The 16,272-nt window shown below is 39.7% G+C and overlaps 1 protein-coding gene across 1 annotated transcript in view; it reads right to left on the reverse strand.

Annotated features, from left to right (window-relative positions):
* The window catches only part of URB1 (URB1 ribosome biogenesis 1 homolog (S. cerevisiae)), a gene marked incomplete at its 5' end in the record, with an annotated part of 50,125 nt that extends 35,733 nt beyond the window's left edge, over positions 1-14,392 (reverse strand). The window contains 9 exons of the mRNA XM_010284439.1: positions 1,864-1,986; positions 4,512-4,662; positions 5,301-5,474; positions 5,868-6,005; positions 7,311-7,506; positions 8,653-8,783; positions 10,532-10,657; positions 12,586-12,671; positions 14,296-14,392. Of these exons, the coding sequence (XP_010282741.1) occupies positions 1,864-1,986; positions 4,512-4,662; positions 5,301-5,474; positions 5,868-6,005; positions 7,311-7,506; positions 8,653-8,783; positions 10,532-10,657; positions 12,586-12,671; positions 14,296-14,392 (1,222 nt within the window). The remainder of the gene's footprint in view (positions 1-1,863; positions 1,987-4,511; positions 4,663-5,300; positions 5,475-5,867; positions 6,006-7,310; positions 7,507-8,652; positions 8,784-10,531; positions 10,658-12,585; positions 12,672-14,295) is intronic.
* Between the last annotated feature and the right edge of the window lie 1,880 nt (positions 14,393-16,272).

The raw sequence follows: 16,272 nt of genomic DNA on the forward strand, positions 1-16,272 counted from the left end.
TGGAAACAAAAATACAGAATTTAAATCAATAACAAAACTTAACGTTTACACTACTACAATATTTGCTACAGGCAATGGAACTTTACACTTGTGTCTCTCCCTACATCACTTTTATCATCTGCTCACAACTGCTTTGGCATAGCCTCAGAATTATCCACCTTACAGGTCAAAGAGCTGTGCAGAGACCCTTGCAGTGTGCTTTAAAAACTGACCTGCCCACACTTTATCTGCAGTTAAGTTACCAGCTATACAAAGCTTTGGTGTCAGTGTGCTTTTCATAGTCTGTGTAGTATCTTTGTGGTCCAGACTAGAGAGAACAATAGATTTTTAAAATGCAGCCTCACTACAAAGTCTAGCCAACAGTAAGACGAAACAATAAAACTGTACCAGCTGTGTAAAGCACATTGCTACAATGTAGAAAAATATGCTGCCTTCAGTGTACGTTTCAATCAGGGTGAGGGGAAGGAACGACAGAATTCTCAAGCTGGCATCTGAGAGAACCAAGTTTTATGATTAATTTACACCATAATTTTCTACCATATCATCTTCATCAAAATTAATATGCATTAATTCATTACATTTGCTTGAGAATGACATCTTATTTTCCACTCTATTCAACTTTATTGTTTTATTATTTTAGACTGTAACAAAACATACCACCAAAGAGATTTCTGCCTCATAAAAATGTGTCCTGCCTTTTGTCCTTTTTAAAAAAGCAGACCAATGCAAGAAATAACATGATAAACAGGATATGTGATTTGGTGAGTCACCAAGTATACAAGCCAATTAAATACGCTTTGACAGAGGGGAAAAAAACCTCATGCAGGAGACAGTTGATTCAGAGGGTTTTTTTGTTTAAAGCCCCCTTTTTTCCCCCAGCAAACTTTAATTAAGGGATTTACATACTCCCATTCTTACACACCTCAGATCTGCCTAAAGCGGAGATAGTTGCTCTAGTTTGGTAGCCTACAAGCTCTAGTGGCCCACAGGCAGCAACGATGCCCAAACAGTACCTTGCTCTCTCCTCCAGTCTCTATTTCAAATGGCTGTATTTATTGTACCACAAGCAGTATGGGAGGATCTTGCCCACAGCCCGTAATTTGTGGCTCATCATCCTTGCTGCATTAAGCAGGTATAGAACATCTCTGTTTACTCTGCTGTATGAATACCCTCCGTGAACACAACATCAGAGGCAAAAATACAACATTGCTCAAGTGCTTCCTCATATAGATATTCCGCAGGAGATAATACCATACAGAACACTGTTGTTCTCCCCACACACTGCCAAACTGTGATATAATAATTCAAAACACAGCAAATGGAAAAAAGCACTTGAGCGTTAAAAGATTTTCCAGAGGAGACTGGTGAATTGGTTTGTGCTTCTCCCTCACCCCAAACTTTCTGTGAACTATTCTGTTAAAAAAAAAAAATTCTGTCATTGCAGCTAAGAAGAGTCTGGAAATAACTGACTTATGCTGGATTGTTGACATAGGTCTAGGAGAATTACACACCCAAATCTCATTAAGAGTTGGACATAAATCTTCCTCAGAAACATTAGAATTAAAAACCCATAAAGACCAAATTTTTGCAAGAATATGACACACACAGAGGAAGACTGTAGGACAACCTACCACTTACAACAACTGAGTGTAGCAGAGCAGCTATGGAATTTAAGAGGGCAGAGTGACAGAGCACTGCAGAAATAGCAACACTAAATGCCAACACAATGAAGAAACTAAAATGGGTTACTTTTAATAATGGTTCGTTCTCTATCTACACAGAAGAGCAAACATTCTCTTCTGCTGTAGACTTTGTAAATAGCCAGAGAAAGCAATGAAGGTAATAAAAATACCTATCACATACCTTTTAGCAGCTTGCTAAAATCGAAGTTGCTCCGTGCTACCAAGTGGGGCACAACCTTCTGATAAAAGCATATGACCTGAAGCAGTGCAGCTTTCAGAAACAGTGTCTCAGCATCATCTGGACCTAAACAAAGTGTTTACATAATTAGTTTCTCCTTCCTTCATACCAAGAGAGCTCCGTGTAGCACCTGCATTATGCAACATGAGAATTACTAACTGTATTTCCAATAGACTTGCCTATAAAATGATCAGTTATCTTCCTCATTAACACGAAACAGAAAAAAACCAAACACGGAATCCCCAGCTTCCTTCTCCAGCATCCCTGTGTGAATATTTTTAAAACTAAACCAGCTTATTCAGTGCTTAAATTGGCAGTTGCCATTTCTAATTTGATTCTAAAGTGCTCACACACATAAAAGACAATCTCAACATTTTAACACTCGCTATAACAATCCAGTCAGTCCCACCGCTGTTCAATTTTAGACTGAACAACAAACAAAGCAAAGGCAAGGATATGGTCACGCTGATGGTTTCCGGGGACATTATTTTTGCCTAATGCCAGGTGGGTTTGACTGGGGAAGCGCAGGAGACAGTATACTAATTTATTACTAATTTATTAAAGGTTTCATACTTTCCCTTCCCTCTTTCAAAACAATACTTTCTCAATGTGACTTCTTGGCAAGAAGACGACAACAAATATCTGTATGAGAGAAACACCAACCCCAGCTAAGGCAGCTGTTTACTTCTTAGGAAAAGTTATTTCAGCAGCTAAATATTCTTTTAGTTTACAACATGAGGACGCATAAAAGCTACTTGTTATCCAGTCACTAATGAAAGGAAGTAAAATAAATGAAAGGCAGCCAAAACTTTTTTTAACACCTACTTTTTTCCTGTTAACTGGGTCTCCCTCAGGGAGCCATGAAGAACTGGATGGATGCCATGCATAAACTTTGTCCTTCTTTGTCTGAGTCTCAACTCCCATTAAAAAAAGAATTCTCTAGTAGCCACAGTGTAAATAAAGCTCTAAAAGGTGAGCTGAGAGTATTATCAACCTAGCATGCAGAGGAACTACAGCTACAGTACTTTACAGATTAGCTGTCCATTGGTTTCAGCAGGCACTCTACCAAGAAAAAGCTTTGGAGCGTCAGCGTTGACTATTTTGCTGCTCAAAGCCACACATAGAAGGATATACACTGAGAAAACCCCCTGCTCCAGGAAGTCTCACTGTGGAATACGCCCTGTGAAGGGCATAAAACTGGACGTAGATTTACCTTCAGTCTGTAAGTAAAACATTGCAGGCTGCTAGCCAAGCTACAGAGTACTAAAACTTAGAGTTCCCTGCAGTGGGATCACAAAAGCAAGTCCTTCAGGAGGTACACTGGTTTTCAGAGGAAAACTCAAGCCTTCACTCCAACACTCTCTCTCTCTTCAAACACTTGCATGTTTTTACTCCTGTGTTACAGCAACACAAGAATTTGCATAGCCACAGTAACTAACTGCTTAAAAAAACCCCAAACCACATGACAAAATAACTTAGCCAAACTGAAATGCCTCAAAAAATATTTTTCAGGCATATCAGCTTCCCTACCTGTTTTACTGTGTGGCTGCAAAATACTCCTGCTAGTATAAAAGGGACAAGGACAGGAGGGTTAAGTTCAACAAGGAGAATTGCAGAGTCCTGCACCTAAGGAGAAACAACTCTATTTGCCAGTATGTGCTGGGAGCCATCCAACTGGAAAACAGCTTGGCAGAAAAGGACCTGGGGGTCCTTGTGGACACCAAGTTGAACACGAGCCAGCGATGTGCCTTTGCCGCAGAGAAGGCTACCAGTATCCTGGGCTGCATTAGGCAAAGCATTGCCAGCAGGTCAAGGGAGGTGATCCTTCCTCTCTACTTAGCACTTGTGAGGCCACACCTGGAGTGCTGTGTCCAGTTCTGGGCTCCCCAGTACAAGAGAGAGGACATACTGGAGAGAGTCCCACAAAGGGCTACAAACATCATGAAGGGACCGGAGCATCTCTCCTGTGAGGAAAGGCTGGAAAGCCAGGACTGTTCAGCCTGGAGAAGAGAAGGCTCAGGGGGATCTTATCAATGTATGTAAATACCTGAAGGGAAGGTGCAAAGAGGATGGAGCCAGGCTCTTCTCAGTGGTGCCCAGTGACAGGGCCAGAGGCAACGGGCACAGACCGAAACACAGGAGTTTCCTCTGAACATGAGGAAACAGTTTTTTACTGTGAGGGTGACCAAGTACTGGCACAGGTTGCCCAGAGATGTGGTTGCAGTCTCCATCCTTGGAGATATTCAAAAGCTGTTTGGACATCATCCTGGGCAACCAGGTTCAGCCACGGGGATTTGATGAGACGACCTCCAGAGGTCCCTTCCAACATGAACCATTCTGTGATTCTGTGACAGGCAAACTGCTTAACCTCCTAGTAGCAATGGCAGCCTTTTTGTCAAACTGTGTTCTTAGGCAATTCTGACACTGGTTAGAATTAAATTGCTGAAAGAACAGAAGAAAGCAAAGACGAATACTAAATGCACAAGTGACATCTGGACTCTGCTGAAGTTAACTACCTTACATGGGATGAGTATTTCACAACACCCATTTGCGCACATGTAAGAAGGGGTAACTCCACCTGCTTTGCCTACCATGCTGTTCAGCAACTTCTGCTGTCTCAGTCACTGCCTTCACCATGGAGATATCACTTTCCTTTTTCTCCTGTTGGCCATCGTGGTGTTCTCTCTCTTGCTTCAGAAGGGACTGCCAGACAGCCACTATAGTGTTCATGTCTGGTAAAAGCTAAAAGCAAAAAGAGTATATTGCAATAGCTCTCCTGCATGAGACGAAGGTACTGTAATAAAAACATTCACAACCAACCAACAAGAGGATTTGCTGCTCTTCACAAAGGTTGTAACTAATTTGGTATGCAATTGGAAAAAGATCTGAAATCAAGTACTGTACTTTCACTCCTGCAGAACATAAATATTGGAATGAACATTTTATTGAAAAAGTTTCCTGTAAAAAATTTACATTTGGTTCTTCATCCTCATGGTATATTCTCAACCCAAGTGCTACCTTGTCTAGTAACTTCTAACTCTGAATGAACTCTACTGGCTACAATTTCCTTGAACCAGAAGGAGAATTTGCCTCTGAGCCTTCTCTTGGAATTCATTTGCAGCACAATAGCTGCCAAGGTTACAAATTTGTCTCACAACAAAATTTTATTTGCATTTCCATCAGCCAGCTTTGTTAGGAAATGTAGTCTACTACCACAATAGTTATTAACACCTTTTAACCCACAGCACTCCCCTCTCCCTGCCCAAAGATACTATCTCCTGGCTCCCAGGCCACAATCACTTGGAGAGAAAGTGCAGAGGAGTAGTTACCTGCTGCAAAATGACTCATGTTAGACCCCAATTTTCTTTTTTACTTTGTACCTTGCTGATGGCTTCTCTGTATAGCTGTACAAATTCCTGCATCATTGACAGTGTGTAAATTTCTGACTTTTGCCAGGTTTCTTCATTCAAACAGTACTCAATGTTCTTCAAGGCTCTTCTCAGAACCATTGATACAAGCGACAGTATGCTGTGCTTCACTACTGTGCTGGGTAACTAAAAGAAGGAAGTGGAATTAATGACATTTCAGTGCTTCCTCTTATGCTTTGCACGTAATCTGTACTCTGAATATATGTTAAAATTTGTTAATGAATTAATTACTTTCTAAACCTTGGCTTGTAGGAAAGAATCCGTAAGTTTTCAGATTCCCAGCCTAAACCACCAGTGAGCACTGGCAGAGTTGGTGCTTGTGAATGGCTCTTGGAAGCAGTATCAATGGGTTTTAATTAATTTTCCAGTGCTTCCCCAAGCCAGTTTTATGCTGGGACAGACAATATAAAATGTATGTAATTAACCAGCTTAAGAAACTTCTTGGATGATTACACACTTAAGTCAAACAGTATTATCTAGGACAGAAAAATCCACTGAAATGCTATAGACTGTTCTTACATTTAGTCCTTGGGTGAACATTATTTTATTGCATACTGCAGGGACTGTTGTTACCATCACCATAGAAAGCAACCTGGGAAGAGGAATAAACTCTGAAGTCTTAAAAGAATTGGAAATCTCTGGTTGAGCCTCATAGATCTGAAACAAAAATAACAGTTTAATCAACATTGATATAGTCCTGGAGGTAATGGCTTCTTCTGGGAAGCATTTTACAGAACGGCTTTGACTTCTCAAAAGTAATGACAGTACTAAATACAAATTTTTAATCAGAAATGCTACAAAGTGTCACCCAGACTTCTATTCAACTAAATGGAACATCTGTATGCAACCTGCACCCCTGCTAAAGGCCACCCCTTTTCAACAAACAGACTACAGATGCTACTTGCCCATTTTAAGCTAAAGCAAAGAGTCAGAGGAACACTCAGAAAGGACAAAGGGTTTTTCTAGCTGATCTTCATTGTTGCTGCATCCCAAAACACATATCATCAGCGTGATGTTTCCCACTGTTTCTTACGCCAATTCCTTCTTTCCCAGTTTAGTTAAATGTTTGTACAGCCTCCTGCTCCGAGCATGGCTTTTTACCAAATAACCTTCCAACTCACTCTGTGTCCACACTTTTTAAAGCAGCTGTGGCTCTGAGCCATGGCTCATTTTCATCAGCACCCACAGAAAACAGGATGCCATTTTCCCCCCTCCATTTACCATCTTCGACATTTAACAGCATCCTGCTGCTCCTTTCCTAACGTACCTACAGTAATTGATGGTGTTATTTCAGAACCATTAAGTCCTTCCTGTTTAGCTCACTTAAACCTCAGCCACCTAACTTCCCCACTGCTGGACTGGTTTGTTTTTAAAATCATTATTTCAGAAAAATTGTGCCTGTCTGCTTCTTAGTGATTTTAATAAACTCTAAAGCACTGTGCATTTACAGCTGTGAATGCAACACATCTTCACACATGTGAGTTTCCTCTGATACAGAACAGCTGCTTCTGAAACAAAACCCAAAAAACCCCACTCCCTGATCCTCAGCGTAGTTCCTCTGCAACCAATGAAATCTTGTTCCTTGTCACTAGGAAGACCTCATCTAAATTGATTAATTGAGAGTTAATTTATACCTAACATGGCCACACTACAGGCTGGCTGGGCTCTGTACTGCACAGTAGGCAAATTGTAACAACTTTTACATAGGAACAGCATTATAATATCTATCTGTAATAAAAGCAATCAAAGGCAAGCTTACCAATCTACTACCAAGTTCCATGGCTTGGTAACTTTTCTGTAGGTCAGGAACATTTGACTTTACCATCTTTCCTATTACAATTTTGTATAATTCTGCATTACTGTTTAACAAAAACTACTTCAATTTTTGGAGAGAAAAAAAAAAAAGAGTACTGGGATTGCATATTTAAGTGGAGAAGTGGTGTGCAACATTCACACTCTTACCTTTTTGAGTAACTTCATATTGTCCATCCAAGCTGACTTCAGTCTAGGAACAAAGGAATACCGGGTCTCCTTAAAGTATCTAGTCAATAAATCTGGGCATACTTTAAGAATATTCACCATGAGATCAGCAACCATTTCATCTTCTGTTGCAGTTTTCAAACCAAGGAGGAAGCGCAGAAGCACCACATTTCCTCCCCTATTGAAGACAAAAAAACACTTTAAAAAAGAAATCCCTATTTCGATACTTTACATGTGATGCTAATCCTGCAACTCCTCTAGGTGTTGCTGGGGTAAATTCAAGGCAAGACCCCTCACACTGCTGGCATAATTTCTGAGTTTATAGTCAGAAATGTAAGAATTGAATTTACCTCCAGGTTTTCTGCATGAAAAACAGTAATTACTTTTAATTAAAACCACAATGTTTCAGAAATATTCTAACTGAACTTCACAAAGCTAAAAATGCAGTATTAAAACTTAGTATTAAATTTGGAAGTATTTTCTGTGATCTTTCAGTTCTCTTTTTTTATTTTTCCCCTCTGTATGTCCCTAAACAAAATGAGAATACCACAGATACCAGATGAATACCAGATAAAATTGCATTCAAAGCAAGAAACAACCTGCACTAGCACCACTCAGTATTAGTACCTGCTACTACAATCTAGTACTTTCTTTGCCCAACTAATGCGATCAAGCATGAGCTCAGCCTGGGAGAACCCCTCCATGGAATTACAAGAGTCTCACTGTTTTCTCTATCAGTCATAATCTTAGTGCACACATATTTTAACCAGTTAGCAAATGGAAACTGTAGGGCAAATAGGTACTTCCAGATCAGGTGTTGCAGGCCAAACTGTGGCACTACTGAAATCATGTCAGCATTTTGACAAAATCTGGGATAAACCATGTCTGACTCTACAAAATGTAAATTAGACTAGATATTTCACCACCATCTGGTTAACGCTACAGCTTTGATGCTTTGTCACATTAAAAAAAAAAAATCTATGGTCCAAAATCACATCTTACAATAAGGGACTTGGTATCTAGTTATTCACAGAGATGGCTCAGAGAAACACGACCATTGCCTAAGCCCCTATGAATAGGGCAGTGCACTCTCTACTGCAGTACGCGGCAGCATAAGGAGATCCAATAGTTTGATCTTGGGAAGTTAAAAACAAAAACAACAAAACCCCCAACATATTTATTTTTTCTGCCACCAAAGAGAGACAGAAGCAGAATTCAGCGAAGTTACTGGCAAAGGCCTGGAAGGACAGACAAGATAACTAGTGAGGTCTCTCTTGTTCCCAGCACAGAGCACACGTACAATCTCAGCTGTATGGTGACTTACTTGCCAGAAGTTCCAAGGCTTGGATCGTAGAAAGTTATGCCATGTTTCAGAGAGCAGCAGAGGTCCATTAAGAAATTATGAACAAGTTCCCGTACCATCACCTTTCCCACCTCTTCAGAACCTTGAGTCACCTATAAAAATCAAAAAAAAGGAGTAAAAACCCCATATATGATTGTTGATATCACAGAAGAAAATCTTCCACGAATTTCACTCTTCTCTAAATTTTATGAAGCTCCTTTTATACAAAACCGCTGATAGATGTTCAGATTAACAAAACAGATTTCAGTTTCTATATTAAACACATTAAATATGACAGTGTTTTTTGTTTCAGGGAAAGCAAACCTCCCAAATTTAGGTACCTATGTGCTATTTGCAGGACATTACTGACTTAGGGCTTTTTGCTAAGAAGGCAAACAGAAGACGGAGAAAAGTCAAGCTAAAGAAAAGTAGCAATATAAAACTTCCATAAATTGGGCAAGGCCATCCTGGGACTTTGAAGTCAAGGACCTAATATTTAATCTGAAATAACCAACTTTCAACCTTGCAGGCCCCATTCACTATAAGGAAGTTCAGAAAGACAAAAAAAAAAAAAAAAAAAATCACTGAAACCTTCAGCATAAAGCATGTGAAAAAAGCATGCGTATGTTTTTTTGGGCCAATTTGGCAGAAGATGGAACAACTTTAATCCAGGGCAAGAAAGATGGATAGCTAGCAATGCACTGAATATGCCAACAGTTCAGGGAAAGGTGGGGCATCAACGCCATTACAGTCACCATACAAAAATGGAAGAAGTGACCAGATATCCATGTCAGGCAAAAAGAAAAAAAGTGAACCTAGATTCCATTAACCTTTTACACCCAGCACAGCTCAAGAGCCCTAGAAATGAGAAGCCTCTTGACAACTGCGACTGGGAAATCACAAGCCATATGACTCACAAGAACTGCATGGAATTGTAAGAATTTAAAATTACTCAAAACTAAAATGTTTATTTGCGTAGCTCCAAGCAGACACCTACTAGAAACAGATCTCCTCCAAAAGGTGTGACAATGTATCAGGATCAGATATAAACATCCAGTGGAGGAAATACAAGGCAGCAGTTGATCAGTGTCAGAAGGTTTGAAGAATGGTTGGGCTTCTAAAGATCAAGCACTAATCAACCCAAAGGTGAAGTGTCTACAGCCAGAACCCAGTGGAAGCATAGATGTCCTTCTACTGCTTTGCACTGATCTTACAGCAATGCCTTAGATATTCCCACAGTGAGAGAGGGGGAAAAAAGAGATTACATGATTAAGAAAAATAAAACCAAAAAAATGTAACTTACTTATGAGGAGAAGATGACAAAACATCTGCAGTACTAAAACACACCCACCAGCTGTGGCCCTGATCCTTGCCTCACCCGTGACTTTAGGAATGTGATTTCATGGACCAGTAGAATCAGTGACAGCTTAGCCCTCAGAAACCCTGCCAACCTCTCAAACAATGCAAGCTGAGAAGGCTGGCAACCATCTTGGGAGTTTAGCTCTCATATCAGACCAGCAAGTAGGACGGGAATGAGGCATGTGGTAAGAACATGCTTCCAATATACTCGCCTATAGAGACACCAGTGTGCCCAGGCAATGGAACTACTCACACCCAAAAGCCCCATTTCTCCCTGTTTAACAGATCTGCACTGCAGTTCTGGCAATCAAGGAGAGGAAACAAACCCTCATCCTCAAGTGGTGAGAAGCAGCAGAAGGTCAGGGTTTCTTAGCCTCAGCAGACCCATCTTCTTGAGTTCATCAAGGTTAGAGTGACTGGGAGATATTTCAAAATGTGTGGGCCGCAAGGGGGTAGGAAGCAGGACAAGGAGTAGGAGTTACAAAGAAGTAAGTTACCAGACCTTTAAATCCCCAGGGCTAACATCAGTAATCCCATTCCACCGGTAAAGTGAAGCAATGTGAATCAACACTTCTGCAGTAAAAAAGCGCACCTTCTGAGTTTTAGTGATGTTTTTATTTTGGACCACCTGAAAATGATAAAAAAAACAGACAATTCTATTTACTGCAAGTTATAGCAAAATAATGGCAAATTAGCAACACACTTCATTCTTCTAGTACACACACAGCTCACACCCGTCACTACAGCAGACAAAAGGTTCTGCCTGTCCTGTTAACACTTCTTTCACATGCTCCTGCTCCCATCTTGGTACAGTTGAAGCCATAGGACTCTACACCAACATTGTGTAAACACTGCACATGCTGAACAGGATAGACTTTCAAGTTCAACTAAAGAGCACAGAACGTATTTATAGTAGCACAGACACAGACTAGGATCATGGAAACCTGCTGGTAGACATGATAGAACCTGCTACAAATAAAGTTTGAATGAAAGGGAAAACACAGCGGAGGAAGTTCTCAAAAGTTCTCCTACTGTTTTTTCTGGTCTTCATTTTTTTAATTCTGACTTTCCTTGCTAAACTGAAGGAGTCATATAATGTGTTAGGTTTCATCAATAACATAACAGTACATGACGTGCGATTCCCCCATGGGAAAAGCTTCATTTGGAAAACAAAGTTCCAAGGAGGTTTATTTTACATTTAAATGCTAGCTTTTTTCTTCTTCCAAGGTTATTGCAATAGAAAAACTAAAGAATATTTTTGGCTTTAAATTGTCAGTTGTGAAAACCCTGAGTCTGAGGCAGACTCTTGTTACATTCTAAATTTGAAACTACTTCTTCTTCATTCTAACTGGTCATACAACAGCTTGTGAAACATTGCTACAGTAATCCAAAACGGAGATTCAAAAATCATAGATATTCGTACTAAAAACATTTTAAAAACATTTTTATAGAAATAAAATAAATCTCTGGTGCAGTTACTGTACCCACAGCAGCAATAAGCTGGTGCATCACAGTGAAAGAGGCACTGCTGTGCTCAGAAGGAAAAACAGACCACCGGAAAGGCAGTCGAGACTAAAGCAACTCTCAAACATTTCAGCAATTCCTGCTTTCAAGTTTTCTGTCTCAACCCTGCTATATCACAAGGTTATTTCTGTCTGCTATGAAAGAATCAGAAAAACCAACTTCAAAGAGTAGCAGACTTACCTCTCCAACAGCACTTTCAGACAGCAGGTGGTATGTACCCTTTCTTTTTCACAAAAACTTCTCTGATTTTGGGAAGACAATTTTATGCTAAGACTTCCCTTTTCCTCTACCCCACCAAGAAATGAGGGAATTTGATGATGACCAAATTTACCTCATGCAGCAGAAACTTTGCCATCCTAACAGTAAGCAAGTCCAAAGACCAGCTAACCAGGACAACAGGATGTGGCCTCAATGGAACCCTGCCAAGACTGGTACCATATACACTTCAACTGCATCCAGACAGCTCCTAGAAACCCATTTCATGTCACAGTCCCCATACTAAAAAACACACAAAATCCTTTTTCTCCTGGAAAGAAGACTGTATGTCATTACCTAGTTCAGAGCTAACAAACCTAGCCAAATCTAGCTGATCTCCCCATTTCAGCATGAGACACATTCATTGATGGATCGATCTCACTGTCACTGCAAGCACCAAAAAGACTCCAGTTCTTTTGACCTTCAGGCTTGGCACTGATGCAATCGCAACCTGTGAAACAGTCGGAATCTGCTGGATACCACGCACTAAAGATGAGCTGAAATTAGCATCCAAATACAAGCTATGCAAGGACTCCCTTTAAAAGACAGCATTGGAAAAGCATAACAAGCTTCAGTCCTCAAACAGTAATACAGCCAAGCTATCGACCTCCAACAAATACTATCAGTAATGTACACACTGACAAACTTTCAGCAGTAGCAGCACAATGCCAACGTCTTAGACAGCTGTACATTTTATGAGAAATTACTGCAAAACTGTTTCCAGCAGCAAACAAGATGGAAAACAAGAAACAACACAGTTTCAAGGGTGTCTCATACCTTAGTTCTCAGTGTGGAAAGCAGAAGATTGACAGTAGAAACTCTGTCTTCCTTTATTTCAGAACGAAGAATATCTGGAATGAAATCTAAGAAGGCATTTAAAATGTTAAGTGAGACGGTGAAAGCTATTTTCATACTAAAATGCTTCACGGAATTCCTACCCATTTCTCTTTGATGTCATATTATTTACCTTGCTGTTATACTTAAGGATGAACCAAAAGGCTGCAATCAGAGTTCAGAAGGATGAACTGTAACTACAGCGATGAAAAAGTGATGCTGCCAAACCTACCCTCATCGTAACTAGTTAATTTGCCAACTTAGTTATTAACACTTATTGCAACAGCACCTGTCAACTTCAAACATATTTCATGCCCCAATGTGCTATACAGTATTTAAACTTGAGTAAATGACTATCCGTTCCATTAAAGGACTCAGAATTGTTTCATGGAGTGATTCTCAAATGTTTGGAGATTACATGTCCAACAACATGCATCACCTTTTGGCTCACCTGTGCGTCCCAAAGTTAGAGAACTTCAGTTTACAGAGAACTTCAGTATCTTACAGCGGAATGAAAGTCAGCTGTGCTGACTGGGTCTAGGTGTGCACTGCCACTCCCTGTCCTGAAAGAACTGAACAACTGCAAGCAATTAAAGGAACTCAGGAGCCCCCAGGGTAGTGTGAACAATAGAAGTAAGTAATTATGGCATGTTCTCACTCCCTCACCATAGAAATTATTGATGCCAGCTAATAGCTTCTTTTTTTGTTTTGTTTTTAGAGTATTTCTAGATCCCTTCTGAATTCTTTCACAACCTTACCAAGGGTTGCAAATCACAACTTGAGAAACATCAGCAGATTTCAAATCACTTAAGTCAACAGAAGTTTTACATTATCTTCAGCACATAAAGGATCAAGTATTAATCAAAGGTATGTAAGATTTAACTTTCTGGATCCTCTTCTTTATCAGTTCAGTTTGACTCCCTTCTCTAAGAGATATGGGTGTAACATACTCCTGGACTGCACTCCCATGTAATGCCTCCATAAAGGATGCAAAAGACCTTACACCGGTCTCCAGAATCACTGACAAAAAGCTGTCCAACAGAGTACGCAACAGTTGTACTGCATGAGGATAGAAAGGAAACTGAAGTATGCACTGTCTTTAACACTGTTTTAAAAATTTTTATTGCAACACCATTGGAATAGCCTCCCCAGGGAAGTGGTGGATTCCCCAACATTGGACACTTTCAAGATTCGGCTAGACAGAATGCTGGGCCATCTTGTCTAGACCGTGGCAAGACCATCTTGCCAAGAAAGGTTGGACCTAATGATTCTTGAGGTCCCTTCCAACCTGGTATTCTACAATATCCACTATTACTGTGTTATGAGCAAGGTTGGAGGCAATGACCTTTTTTTTCTACTTGTTGAATCTATGGCCTCAAAGTTATATTACATTTCCTTTTTTACATCTGTGTCACGAAGGGCTTCCTATTTTTGCAGTTTTTGCAGATAAAAAACATTATTCTCAAGCAGAAGAGGCACTCACTAGAATACTGAAGAATTTTAAAGCTTTTCAGGTAATAAGATTAAACATAGGTATTTTGTCTCTTATTAGTGCTGTTTAACTGCTTCACATTTTGAATTAGCTCATATTTATTATCACCTATAAATGACTCTGCCTTAAAATAAAAATAAATATATGTAATTGTGAAATACCTTTTAATTCCAGCACCTGTGTCAAGATTGCATTGTCACCAGCAATTAAAAAGGAGAGAGCAAACTGAATATAGGCCATACGGACATCAGTTCTCCCCTAAAAAAAGAAAAAAGGTACTGTTAGCATACAGATTGTACACAATGGCAAAATAAATACTGTAACAATTGATTATCATTGTAAGTACTATAAACAAGTAAATTAAACAACATCTATAAACATGTTGCACATAGCCATACACATATATGTATATGCAATACATCTAGAGCATATTAATTTGAAAAACTTCTTGCATTAAGCAAATCACATCTATTAAAGTAAACATCAAAAAGGAAGGTGTCCTCATTCTCATATTTTTTTAATTCTCAGTATACGAAACAGGCTATAAATACCAAAAAAACATTAAGAGTAGTTTCATGCCACAAACCCTGAACACTTCTGCACCACTCGGTACACTGGTCAGTTCACAAAAACACTCAAGAACGGTAATGACAGTAGTGTTGCTGCAATTTCTTACTATACAGACTTCCAGAGCAGCGTCAGTCTTGGGGACTCCTGCTGCTCATTGCCATCTTTGAGCTGCAGTGCATTACACACATCTCAGCTGGCACAGCTGCTCAGGGAGCTACCCGGGTCATGCGACTGAAACTGGCTAAAACAAAAAAACCCTCTTAAAAACGGGGCTAATATGTTATAAAACTACAAATTCAGGCACAGTGGAAGTAATAAAAACTTTGCCTGTAAAAGGATCATAGGATATGAACATGATTTGTAATTTTTTGAAACTTACTGTGCAAAATTAAGTTGCATGTAAAAATGCTTGAAAGCGGATACTGACTAGACTAAACATAAGGCAGAACTGACTCACAAAAGCGTTGAAAGAAGAAATAAAGAGCGAGAAATTAGATTTTGCTGTAAGCTTTGGGTCCGATATTTTGGTATTAAACATTCACCTCTGACAGCCAGTTGTGACATAGTAATTTCACTGAAAGCTGAGCAAGAGTAAGATCTTCAAACCGTTTTTGGAAACTTTTTTCCTTGTCCCTTACTTGCATATCTAATAAGCTTGTGGTCAAAAGACTACATCCAAGCATTTAAATTTAAGTGGTGGAGGTACTCCTAAAGGACAACTTCTGCAGTAAGGTCAAAACCCATGAAATCTGACATTCCCGAAACTGTTTATATATAAAGCAGTCAAGTAGAAGGCACAAAAACACACACCCTTCTCGCTGAAATGACTTTTTCAAGTCTCATTTGTCACCACAGATGGCACAAACCCAACACAAATGTACACATTTATTCTGCAAGTCTTTAAAAACTAGAAACAATGTATCAGCACTGAAAATAATGTTGGAGTTATTATACACTTATATTTGGAATGAAATATAAATATTTTTGTTCTAAAACAGGTTCAAGTCAACCCTGATTATTTTTAGCAAACAGAGAGAAAAAAAGAAATAAAGTTCCTTAAAGAGGAGTGACGACTTCTACTCACTCGCATATCCTCCTTAAAGATTTCTGCCAAGAGATTGTTTAAAACTCCTGATTACATTGTCAAATGCAGTTACTCTGATCGTACTAGTACTGGGCAAAATCCTCTCTTCATTAAAACAACTGCAGAACCTCCATTTATTTCCCTGGGACCAAACTGCAATCCACACATTGGAAAAAAGACTGAACTCTTCCCAAACACATCACTGAATACTGTTGAGAAGTTTACCATCATTTTCATTCCATTTTAGACATTAAAAGGGTAGTCCACGGAAACTACAAATTTGAGCCTATCAGGGGAGGTGCCTTGCTTGACCTGCTGTTTACAAACAGAGAAGGACTGGTGGGAGATGTGGTGGTCGGAGGCCGGCTTGGGCTTAGAAACCATGACATGATAGAATTCTCAGTTGTGAGCGAAGTAAGGAGAGGGGTCAGCAAAACTGCTACTGTCTACAGAGCAGACTTTGGCCTGTTCGGGTCACTGGTTG

Source organism: Phaethon lepturus, unplaced genomic scaffold (assembly GCF_000687285.1).
Source record: "Phaethon lepturus isolate BGI_N335 unplaced genomic scaffold, ASM68728v1 scaffold5843, whole genome shotgun sequence".
NCBI classification, from domain to species: Eukaryota; Metazoa; Chordata; class Aves; order Phaethontiformes; family Phaethontidae; genus Phaethon; species Phaethon lepturus.